The sequence below is a fragment of the Pipistrellus hanaki genome, assembly GCF_964339955.1.
Source record: "Pipistrellus hanaki genome assembly, chromosome: 19".
Lineage (NCBI taxonomy): Eukaryota > Metazoa > Chordata > Mammalia > Chiroptera > Vespertilionidae > Pipistrellus > Pipistrellus hanaki.
Window position 1 is genome coordinate 371,307 of NC_140521.1, and position 17,785 is coordinate 389,091.

The window sequence follows — 17,785 nt, forward strand, 5'->3', positions numbered from 1 at the left end:
CTGGGACCAGGGCTGGCTTCCCTCCAGCCTGGATGCCCGGTCTAATTAGCATATCACCCTTTTATCATCATAGATTTTAAGTTTAGCAACAACAAAACGCCAGGGCTGCCTCCACCCCTTTGGGCATCAGGAGCCCACAGAGCAGACGGGCGGGTCCCGCCCCGTCCCCACCCGGCTCGGCTTCCTGTCTGGAGGGGCCGTGCACTTGAGGAAGCCGCCCCGGGGGCCCCACCTTCACTTCCTCCAGCGCTGCCTCTCCGTGAACTTTCGCTTCACATTGTGGTGAGCCTTTTTGGTCACTTAGGCTATTTTTAACTAATGTAGTTGAAAAAAAATGCAAAGCCTGCCACTCAGCATTAGAAAGAGGTACCACCCGGTTTAAGAAAAGGCCTCGGGCCACGAACAGACATCTCTCCGAGGAAGATGTAACCTGGTCACCAGTCACCCAGGAATGGGAGAGCCTACCTCACAGCGTGCGCGGGGGAATCAGCATGGAGGCTGGGGGGACAATGGGGGGTGCAATGGGGGAATAAGGACACATACATAATACCTTAGTCAATGAAGAAAAAAATGATTAAAAAAGAACGGAGACTGACCAGCCCCGTGAGGATGTGGAGAAATCGGGTGGGGACGGAAGGGGCGTGGCGGCCTGCAGTCTGGCGCTGGGTCCCTGCACATGACCTGCATTCCCCTCCGAGGGGACCCCCCCGCCCCCCGCCCCCAAAACCCAGAGGCAGGTGTCCCAGGCGAGCAGGTCCCACTGGGACATGGCCAGGGGCCTGTGTGCAGGGCCCGTCCAAGGCGCCACAGGACGCTGGCGGGCGGGGGGGAGGGTGAGGGCGGGGAAGCTGCAGCAGGCCTGGAACAGTGGCCAGCAATCATCAGTGACAGCAGCTCAACAATTCCGAAGGTTTATTTCCTTAAACGGCATTACACAATTAACACGACAGGCGGGACCACGGGATCCCTCTGAAGTAGCCGGGCGAGTGCCGTCTCCCGGAGAGACCGGCCGGCCCGGCCCCGAGGCACGCGGGCACGCTGGTCCACGAATGAGGAGCAGGAAGGGGCCCCTCCGTGGCGCCAGCCTCCCGGCAGCCCTGAGTCCAGCCGACCGACCGTAAAGCAATAAATAGGAGCATGTCCTGTGCGGCAGGGAGAGCAGTCACAGGGCTTCTTCCGAGTCCGACAGCGGCACTCTTCAAGTAGTATTGCGGAGGAACACCCGAGACCTGTCGGTCTGAGCTGTAGACCTCGAAGCCGGGCCGGTGCCGGGACTCGCCCGGGTGTCCCCCAAACTCTGGGGGTGCACTCACGGGGCGAGGCCCTAAGCCCAGACGGTGGCTCCCTGACCCCTCTGATAGCAGCGGGACCTGGGGGGTGGGGAGGGGGCGAGGGAATTTGACATAAAAACCGACTGGGAGGGCCAATGGGGAGGTTTTTGCACAAACACCCCCTCACCAGCCCCGTCTGTGGCAGGAGCCCCACGCCCCTACAGGTGAGACAGTGGACACCCAGCCACGCCATCTGATACTACGCATTTCTCCTTTAAACAAGAGCTGCGGGTAAGACACGTTCGTAGTGAAGGGTGAGGACTGCCACGTCTGCTGGGAAGCTCGGTGCGCCGTATGTGTGTCCCTAAGAACATTAAATAGGACGCTGTGCTGGGCGCACAGCAGCATGTATGTATGTATGTATGTATGTATATGTATGTACAGGCGCCGGGGCGCGGGCGGGCCGGGCCGGCCTGGTAAAGTGCTCGTGCCTCACGAGGCGGGTGGTCTCGGGGAGGGCCGGCGGGCGGGCGGCTTTGGCTTAGTGGGCCGGCGGGGCGGCCCCCCAGGGCCCCACACCCCGCGCCAGCCGGAGCCCGGAAACGGCCGTGGCTGCAGACCCAGCTCCGGGCCGGGCTCCGGGCTGCCTCGCAGCCCTCCCCGGGGCCCACAGAGAAGTCCGGCCGCTGGCCCAGCAGGCAGGCTCCAGGTCAGGCACGCCCGGTCAGCAGGGCCCAGTCAGCAGGGCCGAGAGTCTCCGCTCGATGCACAGCTTGCCTGCGGGAGGAGGCCGGTGAGTGCCGCCCGCCCGCTGTGCCCGCCCGCCCTGCCCGCCCTGCGGGAGCCGCGCTCACACTTGGCGATGTTCTCCACGTCGGCCGGGTCCGCCAGCAGCTGGCGCAGCCCCTCCATGAGCAGCAGGGCCTTGTGGTAGCGCTGCACACAGTCCTCCCGGCGGTGGAACATCTCGTCCAGGGCGGCCGACTGCACCTGCCGGCAGAGGCGGTGTCTAACAGGCGCCCGCGAGGCCGCCGCCTCAGAAACGGGCCTCAGATTTAACCACCGATCGCCGCCTCAGAAACGGGCGCTGCTACGGAGCTCTTGGGGCAGAAGGACCCCTGGCCGGAACCGAGTCTCCGGGAGGGAGTGGCCAGGGGTGTGCCTGAGCCCCAGAGCCCCGCCCGCCCGCCCGCTGCCTGCGCTGACCGTGTGCACCGCGTGGCTGAAGATGAGCTTCTCGGCGGACACGCTCTGGATGCGGTCCAGCAGCCGCTGCTTGTCCAGGAAGAAGCGCTGCAGCCGCTGGCTCAGGCCCTGGCAGGCCAGCACGCTGTCCTTGTACAGCTCGTTCAGCCTCCGCACCACTGCGGGGGCGGGGAGGGGGGCGTCAGCACGGCCGGCCTCCCCGGGCCGCACACACGACCCGGCCCCCTCCCGCCTGACCGGCTCCCGGCTCCCCGCTCCTGTCTCCCGCCTGACCGGCTCCCTGATCCCCGGCCCCCGGCCCGGCCACGCACCCTGCTTCACCGTGGACGACAGGCAGAGCTTGCCGGCGCGGATCTGGTCGATGGCGGTCTGCAGGCCGGCGGACAGCAGCTCGGCCACCTTCAGGTACAGCACCAGCTGCTCCGCGAAGCTGGGGGCGAAGGCACGTCAGGGGCTGGGGACCCTACCCCAGGCCGCCCCCACCCACGCCAGCCGCGGGCACACCCACCCCCACTCGCGGCTCAGCAGGCTGATCTGGTCGGCCACCACGCTCTCCTGCAGCTGGTACTCGGGGCCGCCGGCCGCCTCGCTGGCGCTGCCCTTGAGGGTGGCGATCTCCAGGACGAGCTGGACGAAGGCCAGCGTGAAGCGCAGGCCGTGCAGGATCTCCGTGTGCTCTTGCTGGGGCGGGGCAGAGAGCGGCTGGGCCGGGCGTCCAGGGCCTCTGCTCCGCCCGAGCCCGGCCCCTCGCCTCGGCCCCGAGCCCAGGCCCCGAGCCCCCGCCCCTTGCCCAGACCCCTCGCCCCGGCTGCGCCCCGGCCCTCACCTCCATGAGCGTCTCCTCGGGGAGGTCGGGGGCCTCGAAGGTCACGGCCCCCTCCAGGTTGGCGGTGACGGTGTCGGCGAAGCCGCAGCAGTGGCCGGGGGCCAGGGCCTCGGGGGCGGCCTCGCCGCAGGCCCCGGCGGCCAGGTGGCGGGCGGAGGCGGAGCCGGCGGAGCTGAGGGAGCTGGAGGAGCCCACTGCGGGGGAGGCCCCGTCAGGACCGGCTCCACCTCCCGGAGCCCCTCCGTGACCCAGACACCACCTGGGCACCCGGGGACGGGCCCGTGGGTGGGCCTGCACTCCGGCCTCCGCCCACCAGGACGCCAGCCCGGCAGCCCTCCTCACCTGAGAACATCCTGGTGCGCAGGCTCTGGGGCGGGGTGGCCCCGCTCGGGGGCGAGCCCACCGTGAACACCACGGGAGAGGGGCTGCTGGCCCCAGCACGGGCGCCCGGCTGCAGGTTCCCTCCAAAGCCAGCAGAGGGCGCTGTGGGAGGGACAGCCGCTCAGGGACGTCCCCCACGGGGAAGGTGGAGGGGGGAGGGGGGAGGGGACAGGGAAAGGGGAGGGGGAAGGGGGGAGGGGAGGGAGGAGGGGAGGAGGGCCACCCGGCTCACCGATCTCCATGGGCTTCTCGTGCAGGCTGTCCGAGCTGCCCGAGTCGGGGGCCTGCGCCCCGAACGCGGCCTTCAGGAGCAGGTCGGTGAGGCGGCCGGTGCTGAGGGACCTGCAGGAGACGGGGGGCAGCAGTGAGCCCCGGGTCCAGGCCACGCAGTCCTCCCGCCCGCCCAGGGGCAGCCAGTCACCCCGGACAGACCAGCAGGCCAGAGGGCCTGAGTGAGCGGCTCTGTGGGGAAGGGGCCCCTCACCCCTCACCTGCCGAAGGGGCCCTTGGCGTCCTCCGCCGGCCGCAGGCCCGGGCCCAGCGGCTGCGCCTGGAGGGGGCCGGCCTCCGAGAGGTCGGGCAGCGTGCGGTTCCGCGGCGGCGCCACCACCACGCCCTGCCGCGCCAGCAGGGCCAGCAGGTTCTGGGAGCTGGGCGTCTTGGGGAAGTCGAAGGCGGGCATGGCCTGGAGGGCAGTGGGCGCTGAGCAGGGCCGGTCGGGGACTTCCTGGCAGCCTGGCAAGGCCCACCCGCGTCTCCGGGGCCCAGCCCCGAGCACCAACCCTCTAGGGCCCGACCTCGTGGCCAGCACTGCTCCGAGCTGACAGAGTTCGGCACGCGTGTGCACGCACACGCCGGCACACACGAGCTCGGGGTGGCTGCGGGTTCTGTCCCATTTCACAGACAGGCACACCGAGTGCAGGGACAGACCACAGCGTTTCCGTGGCACAGCCTGTGCTCGGGGCTGTGGCTGCTGGCAGGGGGGCACTTCCTCTGAGGGCCGCCCGGCAGGGGAGGCCCGGCCCTGGGACGGACGCCCGGCAGACAGCCGCCGGCAGACGCGGGACCGGGGAAGCCGGGCCGTTACCTTGGTGGGGGAGCCCAGGATGGGGGGCAGGGGGTGCCGCTGCAGGAAGTCCGGCAGCTTCGGGGAGCCGCGCAGGGGCCGGCAGGACTGGAGCCCGTGGGCCGGCTGGGGGGGGCTGGCCTGCGGGTGGCCGAGCACGGCCCCCAGCGGGTCGGTGGGCGGCTTGGGCAGCTTGGAGTGGACGAGGTGCAGGTCGGACAGGTTGGGGGCGCTGTGCAGGCGGCAGCCCAGCCCCGCGGTGCGGGGAGAGTGCTCGGGCGCCGACGAGCCTGGAGGGGGCGGGACAGGCCCGGTCACCGCGGCCCCGGGCAGGGACGAGGCGCCTCTGCCCGTCACACCTCTACCGGCAGCAGCCAGGCCTGGGCGGCCCCGCCGGGCCCCACACTGGGAGGGGCGGGTGGAACCCCTTCCTCCCCTCCTGGGGACAGGAAGGCAGCCCGCCCCTCCCTGTCCCGGCCCCGGCCCCGTCCCCTGCCCCGTCCCGGCCCCCGAGCAGACCCTGCGTCCCCGACCAGTCCCAGACCCGGGCCAGGGCCTCACCCACCTGGACGAGGGGACCTGCCGCCCCGCATCTCGGCTCCTTGGGGGGAGGGCACCCCGCTCCATCCCAGCCGCTCCGGGATGGTTCCAACTTGGAGGAGAGGGGTGCAGGGTCAGTGCCAGGCGGAGGGGACACCCACCCCGGCCCTCCCCCGCCGGGCCGCCCCCGCACACGGACTCACCTTGTGGGGACGGGGTGTAGGGCCGGCCCCCGCCCAGGGACAGCTTCCTGGCCAGGGCGGCTCCGTGCTCCACGTGGGACGGGGGTGACGGGCTGGCCCGGGAGAAGCCCCGGGGGCTGGTGCTGCCCGACCGGCGGAGAGCGGAGGACCTGGGGGCGGGGACCGGCCGGGAGTGAGCCAGGCCCTGCCCGCCGGACGGCTCGGCCCCGCCCTGCTGGGAGGAGGACGACGACGGGGAGGGGAGCCCCAGGGAGACCCTTAGTCCCAGGGCCCTCTGTGCGTGACAGAAAGGAGCCCTCGTCTGTGACAACTGCCACCACAGCCGACCCTGGCTTGTGAACTCAGGACACTTGGCAACTCTGCAGATGGCTGTCACCTGGGACGCTGTCTGGGTGTGTGGCTCTGCCGTGCTGCTCACTAGCCTTGCTGCCCGGCTCTTGTGCGTGTACACACACACACGCACACGCACACGCACACACTCACGCTCACCGTGGGGCCTGGAACTGGGCCGTGGCCTTGCACCCGGGGGGCAGGGCCCTCACTAGCCTTGCTGCCCGGCTCTTGTGCGTGCATACACACACACATACACACACACTCACACGCACACGCACAGGCACACACTCACCGTGGGGCCTGGAACTGGGTTGGGGACTGCAGGTTCTGCTCGATGCGCTGGTAGTTCTGCACCTGCGTGGGCACCGGGATGGGCACCGACGCCCCGCACCTGCTGCCGGAGAAGGGGCCGGGCCGGCTGCGGGTGACAGACGGGGGCGGGTCACCGGGACGGCCACCAGGCTGACCCCAGCTCGGCCCTGTCCGGGCAGATGGCTGCTCAAAGCCCCCTACCCCTGCGCCCGGGCCTCTGGTCAGGAGCAGCTGGCACACTCCGCAGGAGGAGGGACCGAGGGCAGGGAGGCCCAGGGGTCCCCATGGTCCCCGCAGCCGTCCACCCGGACACCACGGCCCCTCCCACCGGACCCCGCGAGGGCGGGGAGCCTGGCTCTGGCCGGCCCGGCCCGCTTACCCTGAGGGGCTGGGGGAGCCGCTGCAGGGCGGGGACGGAGACGGGGTGCGGCCGTGGCTCTCCAGGCCTGCGGAAGCCACCAGGGAGCTCCTGGGGGGAACAGACAGACAGGAGTGGGCGTGTGCAGACCCCGGCTGTCCCAGGTCCCAGGAGACTCAGCCCTCCCCGAACGCTGACCCCATGGGGTGACCCACACTTCCCCGAGGCGCCTGGCCTACCCGCTGCACATGAGGCTGTCCGGAGGGGGCTTGCCGCCGGCCGCCTCGGCCACCAGGTCACCTGCGGACGGAGACGGGCGAGCTGGGCCCAGGCCGGAGTGTCCACGCCCTCCCAGGCCACCTCCCCCAGGGCCTCCCGACAGCCCCCCCGGGACCCGACAGAGGCGGCTGCGGGCCGGGCTTCTGGCCCCGTGCACCCGCCCACACCCGCCCACACTCTCCCACCCCCTCCCACCCCCACACCCCCGCCCACACCCCCGCCCACACCCGCCGACCTGGGAGCTGGGCCGGGACCATGACGAAGTCGTCCGTGTCGCAGGACGAGTCCTTGCTGCTGCCGCCCGAGTCGCGGGAGCCGTGCAGGAAGCCGGCGGCCTCGGCCGGGGAGATGAGCGTCTTCTGCAGCTGCGGCATCTCGCCCAGCGACTGGGTCAGGGGAGGACGGTGAGCCCGGCCGGCTGACACGCTGGCCGCTCCCCCCCCCGGGGCCACTCCCCCTCCCCTCTGAGACCACCCCAGGCTGCCCGGACCCCCCGGGCCACTCCCCCTCCCCTCTGAGACCACTCTCCCCCCGGGCCCACTCCCCCTCCCCCCTGAGACCACCCCCAGGCTGCCCGGACCCCCGGGGCGGCAGAGGGCACTCACCGGGGGGGAGGCCAGGTGGGAGGTGGAGCTGCTGCTGGAGCTGCTGCCGGAGCCGGAGCTCGGGTACGAGGGCACAGGCACGGGCGGGGCTGCGGGGGTGTGGGGTCAGTCCCCGCCTGCCCCGCACCCGCCCTGCTGCCGCAGACGCTGCCTGCACAGGGCACAGAGGGACCAGCTCCCACCCCCGCCCCCGCCCCGCCGCACCCAGGCCGGAGGGGTGAGCCGGGGCGTGGGACCCTCAGGGACTCACACTTCTTCACTGAAGCGCTGGCATCGAGGAAAGGGTGACGGAAAAACTCATCTGCAGGCGGGGAGCGAGGCCTCAGGGCCCAGCCCCGGCCTTCGGGGGGAAGGCTCCCCGAGCCCCAGCTGGCCTGGCCCCGGGCGCAGGCAGAGCCCCGGGGACCCCTGCCTGTGTGGCCCAGGCCCACCGCCCCGCCTGGTTCCCCCATCCCCTCCCCCCTCCCCTCCCCCGACCCGGCCTGGTCCTCCCATCCCCTCCCCCTCCCCCCTCCCCCCTCCCCCCTCCCCCAGCCCGGCCTGGTCCTCCCATCCCCTCCCCCCCCCCCTGGTCCTCCCATCCCCTTCCCTCTTCCCCTCCCCCCCTCCCCCAGCCCGGCCTGGTCCTCCCATCCCCTCCCCCTCCCCCTCCCCCCTCCCCCAGCCCGGCCTGGTCCTCCCATCCCCTCCCCCCTCCCCCCTCCCCCCTCCCCCTCCCCGGGAGGAGGGGCCCCGCACCGAAGTCCATGCGGTCCTTGTGGTTGCGCTGCAGCAGGGCCAGCAGCAGCTGCCTCAGGGGGGCCGAGGTCTCCCGGGGGATGCTGGGGGCAGAGGGCAGCAGGTCAGCGGGCTGGGGGCCTGAGGGGCGGGCCGGGCCGGGCGGGGAGGGGAGGGGCTTACATGGGCACCAGGGTCTTGTTCTTCTCGTAGAAGAGGCGCAGGTCCTGGGGGCTGCTGGCCTGGCGGGGGACGGGGGTGTGAGGCGTGGAGCTGGCAGCTGCGCCATCCTGCGGTGCTCGGCTGGGGCAGGAGCCCGCTCCCCTCTGGGACGTCCTGCCCACCCCCCCAGCAGCTGAGGAGCGTGGGGACGGCAGGGGGCAGCCGCGGGCCGCGCTGTCTGAAGAGGCAGCTGGCCCTGGGGGACCCCAGGGGTCTGGTGCAATTGGGTGTTTGCTCCTTGGAATCGAAGCTGCGCCGGGCAGGGCCCTGTGGGAAGACCCAGCACGTGTGTGTCCTCCCTCTCGGAGCCGCGGAGCCGGGCACCCACCTGGAAGGGCGCCTTCCCGGTCAGGCACTGGTACACGATGGTGCCGATGCTCCACAGGTCCGCCTTCCCGTCGTAGTGCTGCGACATGATGACCTCGGGGGCCTGCGGGCCACAAGCACGGGGTCAGGGCCTCGGCAACAACGGACACCGAGTGTGCACTGACCTCGTGTGGAGCCAGCCAATCAGAGCAGACACCAGCCAGGTGCCAACCAATCAGAACAGACACCAGCCAGGTGCTAGCCAATCAGAGCAGACACCCACCAAGTGCCAGCCAATCAGAACAGAACACCCATGAAGTGCCAGCCAATTAGAACAGACACGAGCCAGGTGCCAGCCAATCAGAGCAGACACCCGCCAGGTTCCAGCCAGTCACCACAGCCGTGGTGGGGAACAATGGGACAGCCACACTGGCTGACCACCCCAGTGCGGCCACAGGACAGCGGCTACGGGCGGGGAGGGGCAGGCTGGGGGCAGGGAGGGCAGGCTGGGGGCAGGGAGGGCAGGCTGGGGTAGGGAGGGGCAGGCTGGGGGTGGGGAGGGGCAGGCTGGGGCGGGGAGGGGCAGGCTGGGGGCGGGGAGGGCAAGCTGGGGGCAGGGAGGGCAGGCTGGGGTAGGGAGGGGCAGGCTGTGGGTGAGGAGGGGCAGGCTGGGGGTGAGAAGGGGGCAGGCTGGGGCAGGGCGTGCAGGCCGGGCCGCACCTACCATGTACATGGGGGAGCCGCAGAGCGTGGCGGCCATCATGTTGCTCTGCAGGTAGCGGGCGAAGCCGAAGTCGGCTGCGGGAGAGGGCGGACGTGAGCGGAGGCCGTGGGCAGGCAGCCCTCGCGCCCACGCCCGCGCCCGCGCCCCGGCTCACCGATCTTGACGCGGATGTTGTTGGGGTTGGCGCGGCGGCCGCCGGGGTTGGACAGCAGGATGTTCTGGGGCTTCAGGTCGCGGTGGATGATGCCCTTGCTGTGCAGCAGCCGCATGGCGCCCGCGATCTGCTGCAGGAACAGCCGGATGGTGTCCTCGCTCAGCGTGCGCATGGCTGTGGGGAGGCGGGCTCAGGGCGCGGCCACGTGTCCGGCCCCTCCGAGGCCACCCCGGGCCGCCCGCCCAGCCTGACCCCATCAGTCACCCCGGCAGCTCCCTGCGGCTGTGGGGAGGCGGGCTCAGGGCGCGGCCACGGGTCCGGCCCCTCCGAGGCCACCCGGGCCGCCCGCCCAGCCTGACCCCATCAGTCACCCCGGCAGCTCCCTGCGGCTGTGGGGAGACGGGGCTCAGGGCGCGGCCACGGGTCCGGCCCCCTCCGAGGCCACCCAGGCCGCCCGCCCAGCCTGACCCCATCAGTCACCCCGGCAGCTCCCTGCGGCTGTGGGGAGACGGGGCTCAGGGCGCGGCCACGGGTCCGGCCCCCTCCGAGGCCACCCGGGCCGCCCACCCAGCCTGACCCCATCAGTCACCCCGGCAGCTCCCTGTGGCTGCCCACCACCCGCTCCTTCTCAGTGTGGAGGCTGGTCAGGGTGTGGGCACGGCCCCGGCCGTGGGGCCACTCACTGTGCAGGTAGTCGGCCAGGTCCCCGCCGTTGCAATACTGCAAGAGACAGAGAGACAGCCCCACGCCCGTCAGTGCCGGCACCTCCAGGCCTGCCCGTCTCCCCACCGCCCTCCTGGGCCTCGGTGCTGCCCCCCCCCCCCCCAGGCAGGTAGCCCGCAATCCACGCCTGACGAGGTCCGCAGGGTGCTCCCGGGACACAGGGCGTGGGCAGTGCAGCCCGCCCGCCCGGGCGCAGGGTCCCAGAGCCGGGGGGCCCGCGGGGACTCACCTCCATGACCAGGTAGACGGAGTTGGCCATTTCCTGCGGACAGAGGGGAGGCGTGAGAGGAAGGGCAGCCGTGGGGAGCCGGTCTCAGGCGTGTGGCCTGGGCACTGGGCGCCGTGGACACGCCACCTGGGCCGCGGGCAGGAGCCGCCAGTGAGCTTGGCGCCAGCTGCCGGGGGCCTGCGTGCCAGGCTCAGCCAGCTGGTCGGCGGCAGGGGACAGGACAGGGGAGAGCCAAGTGGGCTCTGGTGTTTGGGTTTTGAGGTCACTTCCCTAAGTGACAGGAGCGGGAGCCAATCAGAACATTCATCTGCCAGGTCTGGGGAAGGGGCCGAGGTCCCAGGAGAGGCCTCAGCGTGGGGTGTGGACCCCGCCTCCCGGTGCAGCCCTCAGCCGCCCGGCCAGACCAGGCCTGGGCTGGGTCAGGGCTCAGCCTGCTGCTCTGAGTGACGCATCCTGGCTGGGGACCCTCTCGGGGGGCGCAGGCCCCCCGGGAAGGGACAGGGCCCTCGGTGTGGACGCTGCTGGGAGCCAGGTTCCGGAACCAGAGCCACTCGGGCCAGCCCCTTGGGGCTCCGGGCGCAGCAGCTCGGCCCGCCCAGGAGAAGCTGTGCCAGGCTGGCGTGCGGAACCCAGCTCTCCCCCAGGTGGGGTCCCCCAAAGAGGGCCTCCGTCCGCAGGAACGAGGCCCCAAGTCCGACAGCACCGGCACTGCTGGGCCTGGGAACAGGACCCTCTCCCCGGCCCAGCACCAGGTGAGCGGTGCCCCAAAGCCCTCCACGTGGGCCCTGGGGAGCGAGGAGGACAGGACCCTCAGCAGCCCGCCCCCGGAGGGCAAGGAGGGGACGGAGCCCCTGGTGACTGGATGTCAGCCCCCCCCCCCCCCCCCCCCCGCCCCGAGCCCACAGAGAGGGCCGTGTCCAGGGTGGAGACGCCTCGGGAGCCACTGAGACGTGGGGTGAGCTCTCAGGGCGGGGGCCGGGCTGGGCACCCCTGGGAGAGGCAGGCCGGCTCCAGCACGCCCACCTGGCGTTAGTCCCCAGGCCCTTCGGTGGGGCGTGTGCCAGCGCGGACGCTGAGGCCGGAGGGTGGCAGTCCACAGGGGCAGCCTCAGCCCCGCCTGCCCCCCCGCCCGCCCCCCGCAGGCCCCGCCCGCAGGCCGGCTGAGGGGCAGAGATAACGGGGCGGGAGCTCGAGGCCCCGTCACCGTCACTGGGGGCTGACGCGGGGACCAGGTCAGAGGTGGTCACGGGAGGCGGGGGAGGCGCTGGCAGAGGACCCAGCGGAGGGAGGCGGAGAGGAGCCGGGATACGGACCCAGAAATAACCGGGATTTGGCACGCCCCCGCCACCTGCTCCCTCGCCCTCGCCTGCCCTCACCTTCACCACGCCACCTCCCGTGAGTGCTGACGGGCTCGCCACCCCCCCAGCACGCGCTCTGGGCGCCATGGGCTCCTCGGAGAGGCCCGGGAGGCCGAGCACAGCCGGGGCAGGCCGGCACCGCCTGCTCTCGCCCGTCTTCCCGACGGCTGGCTCCCCAGGAAAGCCCCGAGCTGAGCTCACCACCAAGCCAGACGGGCAGGGGCGGCGATCACAGCGCCCACCCCGGGAGCTGTCCACCAGGACAGACAGACGCCCACACCACTGAGGGGGCCTCCAGATCCAGGGGCACCCCCGGAACCCAGCACAGCCTGCCCCCGAGGAGGTCCCTGCGGCACTGACAACAGTCCCCTGGGTGTGGGGGTCAGAGGCCGGGCGAGGGCAGCCGCGGACGTGGTGTCGAGGGGCCGCCTCCCTGTGACCAGGCCTGGGAGGACATGTGCCCAGGCCTCCGATAAGAGAGGACACGGCGGGCCAGCCGGTGTCCTCACCTGCCCTGCCCGCCCGCCGGCCAGCACCAGGCCGGCGGCAGAAGGCGAGGCCAGCCACAGGGCCTGCGGCGGTGCCCCAAAGAGCCGGGGTGGCGGGTTCGACCCCGGTCAGGGCCGTGCAAGAACCGCCCGGCGGGCGTCAGTGAGAGAGACCCGGCGTGGCTCAGGGCTGAGCGTCGGCCTGGGCCAGGAGGTCAGGGTTCAGGTCCTGGTCAGGGCGCAGGCCCAGGCTGCCGGCTGTGCGGGAGGCAGCCTGTCCGCAATTCTCTTTCGTCGTTGATGTTTCTGTCTCCCTCTCCCTTCCTCTCTGCAATCAATAAAAATGTATCTTTAAAGACGAGATGCATTCCGCACCCTGGGGCGGGCCAAGAGGAAGGTCTGGGGCGCAGCTGGCAGGGACGGGCCTCCCGCATGCGGGCAGCCTGCCGCCTGTCCCGGCCCGGCCGCCACGGACCAGTGTGGCCCCCGTCCTGAGCTAAAAGCACCGTCCCTCTCCCCCGGGATGGACTTCTAGGAATCCGCCCACAGACCACACACACCCGGCAGAGGCCAGCGCCAGGAGGGCCATTCCCACTAGGCGGGATCACCTCCCCTCCCATCGGCCAGGGGCTGGCGGATTCAGCGATAGGACAGGGGGCGAGGGACCACCTCAGAGCTGCAGCTGCCACGGCCACGGCTGTCCCAACGGCTAACACCCATGCTGTGTCCTATGACCAGTTTCAAGCCAAACAACTCTGCGGCCTCAGTCTTAAAGGAAGAGGCGGGGCTCAGAGAGGGTGAGACAGTGGCCCAGGGACACACAGCTAGCTTGAGCCGCAGCGCCGTGGCCAGGACTGGGCCTGGGCCTGGGTTCCGGACCACGGGCTTGGCGGCGCTGGCCTCGCCGAGGGGACCCCGGGGTCCTGCTCTTGGGAGGAGGGTGTCACGCACCACACACGGGGTGAGCCGGTTGTGTGGAGTGAGGGGCACCCCTCCAAGAGGCAGGGGGAGGTGGGGGGGCAGCGGGGAGGGGGCAGTGAGAATGCCTGCCGTGCCCACGCCACCTCGCCGAGACCCAGACTCGGCACACAGGAAGTGGTCCCTCTGGGGGGTGGGCCCCACCTTTCACCCCCCCAAAGTCCCGTTTCCTACTTTTTTTAAAAAATACATCTCTGTTGGTTTCAGAGAGGAAGGGACAGGGACACAGAGAGAGAAACATGAGTGATGAGAGAGAACCATGGATCGGCTGCCTCCTGCATGCCCCCTGCTGGGGAAGGAGCCCGCAACCTGGGCCTGTGCCCTGACCGGGAATCGGACCCTGGACCTCCTGCTACATGGTATGGTGCCCAATCAACGGAGCCACACCAGCCGGGCTTACCCTATTTAAAAAATATATATACTTTATCGACTTCCTGCGGAGAGGAAGGGAGAGGGATGGAGTCAGAAACATCATGAGAATCATTGATCAGCCACCTCCTACTGGGGATGTGCCCGCAACCCAGGTACATGCCTCTGACCGGAATCGAACCCGGGATCCCTCAGTCTGCAGGCCAACGCTCCATCCGCTGAGCCACACTGGTTAGGGCTTAACCTATTTTTAAAAGACCTTCCTCTCCCCACCCCCCCCAGTCCCTCCACACCCAAGTCCCAGACAGGAATCTGCGGGCCCAGGGAACCACCACACACACCCTCGAGGGAGCAGGAGCCTCGCACAGGGGGCAGGCCAGGCCGGCTCCGGGCACTTCCTCTGTGGGGAAGCCGAGCACTGCCAGCCCTGGAGGAAGTGGCACTGCCCACAACCAGGTGTGCGGCCCGCGGGAGGCGGAGGGGGAGGGGGCCGTCCAGGGGGAGGACAGGGAGGAGGGGGAGGAGGAGGAGGGAGGGGGCCGCCAGGACACAGTGTACCTCCATGCGGGCCGCCAGGCACGGGACAGGCCCTCCCCGGGGCACCTCACGCTGTGCCACACGGAGGGGGGGTCCCCCGAGGCCGCGGCCGGCTCTGAGGGGGGCGGGGAGAACAGGGAAGGAGGGAGGAGGCCACCCAAACACAGCGGGCCCGCCCCGGCCCGGAGCGTCCCCTCCACCCGGGCCGTCCCGTGGCCTCCGTAAACAGGTTTCAAAACCATTAGTCAGCACTTTGGCCCCATCCGCCGGCTGCCTCCGGTTCCCACGTCCCCACACGGAGCATCTGGGGTCCCGGACCCCGGCTGAGGCCCCCCCCCCCGGCCACAGCCACCACCACCACCACCACCGGGCCCGGGGGCCTCCGGGGCCAGCCAGGCCTGAGCGGCCTCACCCCCCAGGCCCCTGCCTCCCTCCCTCCCTCCCGCCCCGGCTGCCGGCCCCAGGAATCTCCGGCGGCCCCTCCCCTCCCCCCGCTCTGACGCAGAGCCGGTGGCCAATGCCGGGCCCTGGAGCAATGTCAACAAACACTGGGCCTGCCCAGACAGGTGGGCCCGGCCGGCGGCGGCGGCCCCATTACCGGGACCTGGGCCGCTGACAGGACTCCAGGTCAGGGCCACCGGGTCAGACCCCGCGCCAAGCGCCAACCGGGCGGCCCTCCTCCGTGCCAGGGCCGCCGCGATCGCCCTCTGGGGCCCGGCCGCCCTTCCCCGGCAGAGCAGGCGGCCCCGGAGGTGGGCTCTCCCCGGCCCGGCCAGAGGGAGCCGGGCTCACCGCAGTGTCCGGGTTCCCCAGGCTCCCCGCGTCCGGCCAGATGGGGGGGCCCGGCTCCTTCCCCCAACACGGGGCACCCCGGGGGACCCCTCCCCACCAGGACGGGGACCCCGGCGGAGCCCGAGCTCCCGGCTCTTACCTGGAAGTCGTACAGAGCCACGATGTTTTCATGTTTCAGTTCCTAGGACAGAACCCCGGTTTCCGGTGAGCGGCGGGCGGAGCGGGGCTCCCGCGGCCTGGCCCCCACCGCCTCGCCCCTCCTGCCTGGGCCCCCGGCCCCCGCTCACCTTGAGGATCTTGATTTCCTTCCCCAGCAGCGTCTGGGACTTGGCCAGGTTCTTCTTGTTAATGCACTTGACCGCGACCTCCAGGTCGTGCTTCTGAGAACCCAAAGCGCTGTTTTCAGTCGGGGAGTCAGGGAACCCCTTCCCGCAGGCAGCCCCCCGTCCAGGGGCCGGCTGGCGAGTCCGGGCACCGGGCCGGGAGGGTGCCCGGGCCGGGAGGGTGTCCGGCCCGGGAGTGGAGAGGAGGGGGTCCCCGGTACGGGGAGATGTGGGGGTCCCCGGGCCCCCGGGGCGGAGGGGTCCCGGGGCTGGGGGTGAGGGGGTCCCCGGCCCCACATCACCTCGCGGTGGCGCCCCTTGAAGACCACCGCGAAGGCGCCGTGCCCGATCAGGTCCTTGCGCGAGAACTCGAACTTGCCCACGGTCTCCATGCCGCCGCGGCCGGGCTCCATGGCGCGGGCCGGGGCGGCGGGCGGGCCGGGCGGGCCGGGCTCAGGCCGGGGGCCGCGGGCGGGGGGCGCGCGCCATCGGCCAGGCCGGGCCCGCTCCCAGCCCGGCCGCCGCTCGGATCCCGCTCCCAGGCGACCCGGTTCCGACACGGTCTCCGCTACGGTTCCGACTGGGGCGACAGACGACCCGGTTCGGACAGGGGCTCGGACTCCGGCTCGGCCCGGCGGCGGGGAAACAAAAGAGCCGCGGCCGCAGGGCCCGGAGCCTCAGACGCCCGCGCACGCGCACTGAGCGCCGAGGGCGGCGGGCGCGGTGGGGGTGGGGTGGGAGATGGGGGGCGGGGCCCCGGCCGGCGGGGCGGGGCCTTGAGGCGGGGCCTGGCGAGCGGCCGTGCGCTTACTGGGAGGCAGGGCTGGTGAGGGGGCGGGGCCTGTTGGATGGGGCGGGGCGGGCCTGAGGGGACCTGCGCTTGCACTGGGTCAGCTCTGGCCGGGGCGGGGTTTTGCCGGGGAGGGGCGGGGCCTGCTGGGAGCATGGCTGGCGGGGGCGGGGTCTAGTCGGGGAGGGGCGGGGCCTGCTGGGAGCGTGACGGGGGGGCGGGGCCAGCCGCGGCGTGCTGGGCCCTGTGTCCCCTCCAGGCTGCCAGTTCGCCATAATCACACCTGGGTCTTGGCACGCGCACCCCGAGGCTGGGGAGCGGGAGGAATACATTCTTAGGGGGAGAACAGCTGTGAGAAAATTATTCTCTCTTTTAAAAAAATTTTTACATGTATTTATTGATTTCAGAGAGGATGGGAGAGAGAGAAACATCCGTGATGAGAGAGAATCATGGGTCAGCTGCCTCCTGCACGCCCCCCCCCCCCTGGATCGAGCCTGCCACCCGGGCCTGTGCCCTTGGCGGGAATCGAACCCGGGACCCTTCAGTCCTGCAGGCCAACGCTCTATCCGCTGGGCCACACTGGCCAGGGCGAGAAAATTATTCTCTTAAGATTGTTGGCCAAAGGGCACCCAAACCTGGGAAATGGCCCCCCAGTCCGGCCGGGAGGAGAGGGTAGGTCAGTCCCAGGGGAAGGACTAATGGCAGCCTCAGAGAAAGGTGCGCACATAGTTTGTAATTTTGTAATTAAGTGAAAGCCAGGCACACAGCAGGAAGTCCCTCCACCACAGACAACAGTGTGGAGGTTCCCAGAGGGGGCGGGGGGGGGAAGGAGAGGGCGGGAGGGGCTGAGTGATGGTGACGTGACGTGGGCGGTGGACACGGCACCACATACCGATGACACATGATAGAATTATGCACATGGAACCTGTATGACTTCACTAAGCACCGTCATCCCAATACATTCAATAAAAAACACATTAAAATGACTTTAAAAAAGAAAGCCACTGGAGGGGGGTGGAGCATCATCTCACGTGCTTAGAGGCCAGTGGTCGGCAAACTGACCCGTCCACAGAGCCGGACATCAGCAGCACAACGATGGACGTGTCTTTCGAGGGCCACATTTTTTCAACGTAAACTTCTTCGAACGCCACGTCTTCCACATAGGCTCGCCCAGGCCGGGGAGTTTTGTGGAAGAGCCGCACTCCAGGGGCCCGAGGGCCGCGGTTTGCCCACCGCGGTCACAGGCCGTTGGGGGGTCTGCTCTGAACGTGTCTGTTCAGGCCCCCGGGCCGGGTGTGCGTCTGGGAGAGGGGTCCTTTCTCCATCCGGATAGTCAGCACCCGTTTCGGTAAACCAGGTTCCCCGGACCCCAGCCACGCCCACTCCCTGTGGGTCCGCAGGGGTGCAGTCCGGCCCTTCTCGGAACAGGTTAGGTCCCGGCCTTGAACGATGAAGAAATCCCCGGGGAGAGGCGTGAGTATTAAAGGACACTCCAAGGTGACAAGGAAAGACCCTCCTGCCTCCTTATGATTGTTTGTTTGTTTGTTTGTTTTCCAAACATCGATTTTTTTTTTTCCCCCTGGGACCCTCCCCAGCTCCCCAGGGCACAATGCCCAGAGGGGGACCCACCTCAAAAGCTCCAGAAACTCTTCCCGGGGCGGGGTCCCTCCCCACAGCCCTGAGGGCTGAGGCGTG

The 17,785-nt window shown here is 70.4% G+C and overlaps 1 protein-coding gene across 1 annotated transcript; it reads right to left on the reverse strand.

Annotated features, from left to right (window-relative positions):
* Nucleotides 1–897: 897 nt before the first annotated feature.
* ULK1 (unc-51 like autophagy activating kinase 1) lies at nt 898–16,007 on the reverse strand. Its single transcript, XM_084867418.1, has 28 exons — nt 15,603–16,007; nt 15,265–15,357; nt 15,117–15,158; nt 10,456–10,488; nt 10,187–10,223; nt 9,504–9,677; nt 9,350–9,423; nt 8,648–8,749; nt 8,281–8,339; nt 8,119–8,201; nt 7,631–7,681; nt 7,381–7,469; nt 7,011–7,161; nt 6,736–6,796; nt 6,518–6,607; nt 6,119–6,244; nt 5,494–5,642; nt 5,316–5,402; nt 4,772–5,040; nt 4,176–4,369; nt 3,917–4,026; nt 3,646–3,786; nt 3,304–3,497; nt 2,986–3,158; nt 2,789–2,907; nt 2,478–2,635; nt 2,126–2,261; nt 898–2,048 (listed from the first exon to the last, which is right to left on the reverse strand). The coding sequence occupies exons 1-28, from the start codon at nt 15,711–15,713 to the stop codon at nt 1,996–1,998; spliced, it is 3,159 nt and encodes a 1,052-aa protein (XP_084723544.1). The 5' UTR covers nt 15,714–16,007; the 3' UTR covers nt 898–1,995.
* Between the last annotated feature and the right edge of the window lie 1,778 nt (nt 16,008–17,785).

Bases quoted from the DNA above. Each gene is read 5' to 3' on its own strand.
- ULK1 (XM_084867418.1), bottom strand. From the start codon at position 15,713: ATGGAGCCCGGCCGCGGCGGCATGGAGACCGTGGGCAAGTTCGAGTTC. The intron at 10,224-10,455 runs GTGAGTCCCCGC...TGTCTCTTGCAG, and splicing joins CCGTCTACCTGGTCATGGAG to TATTGCAACGGCGGGGACCT. The intron at 2,636-2,788 runs GTGCGTGGCCGG...CCGCCCCCGCAG, and splicing joins GTCGTCCACGGTGAAGCAGG to TGGTGCGGAGGCTGAACGAG.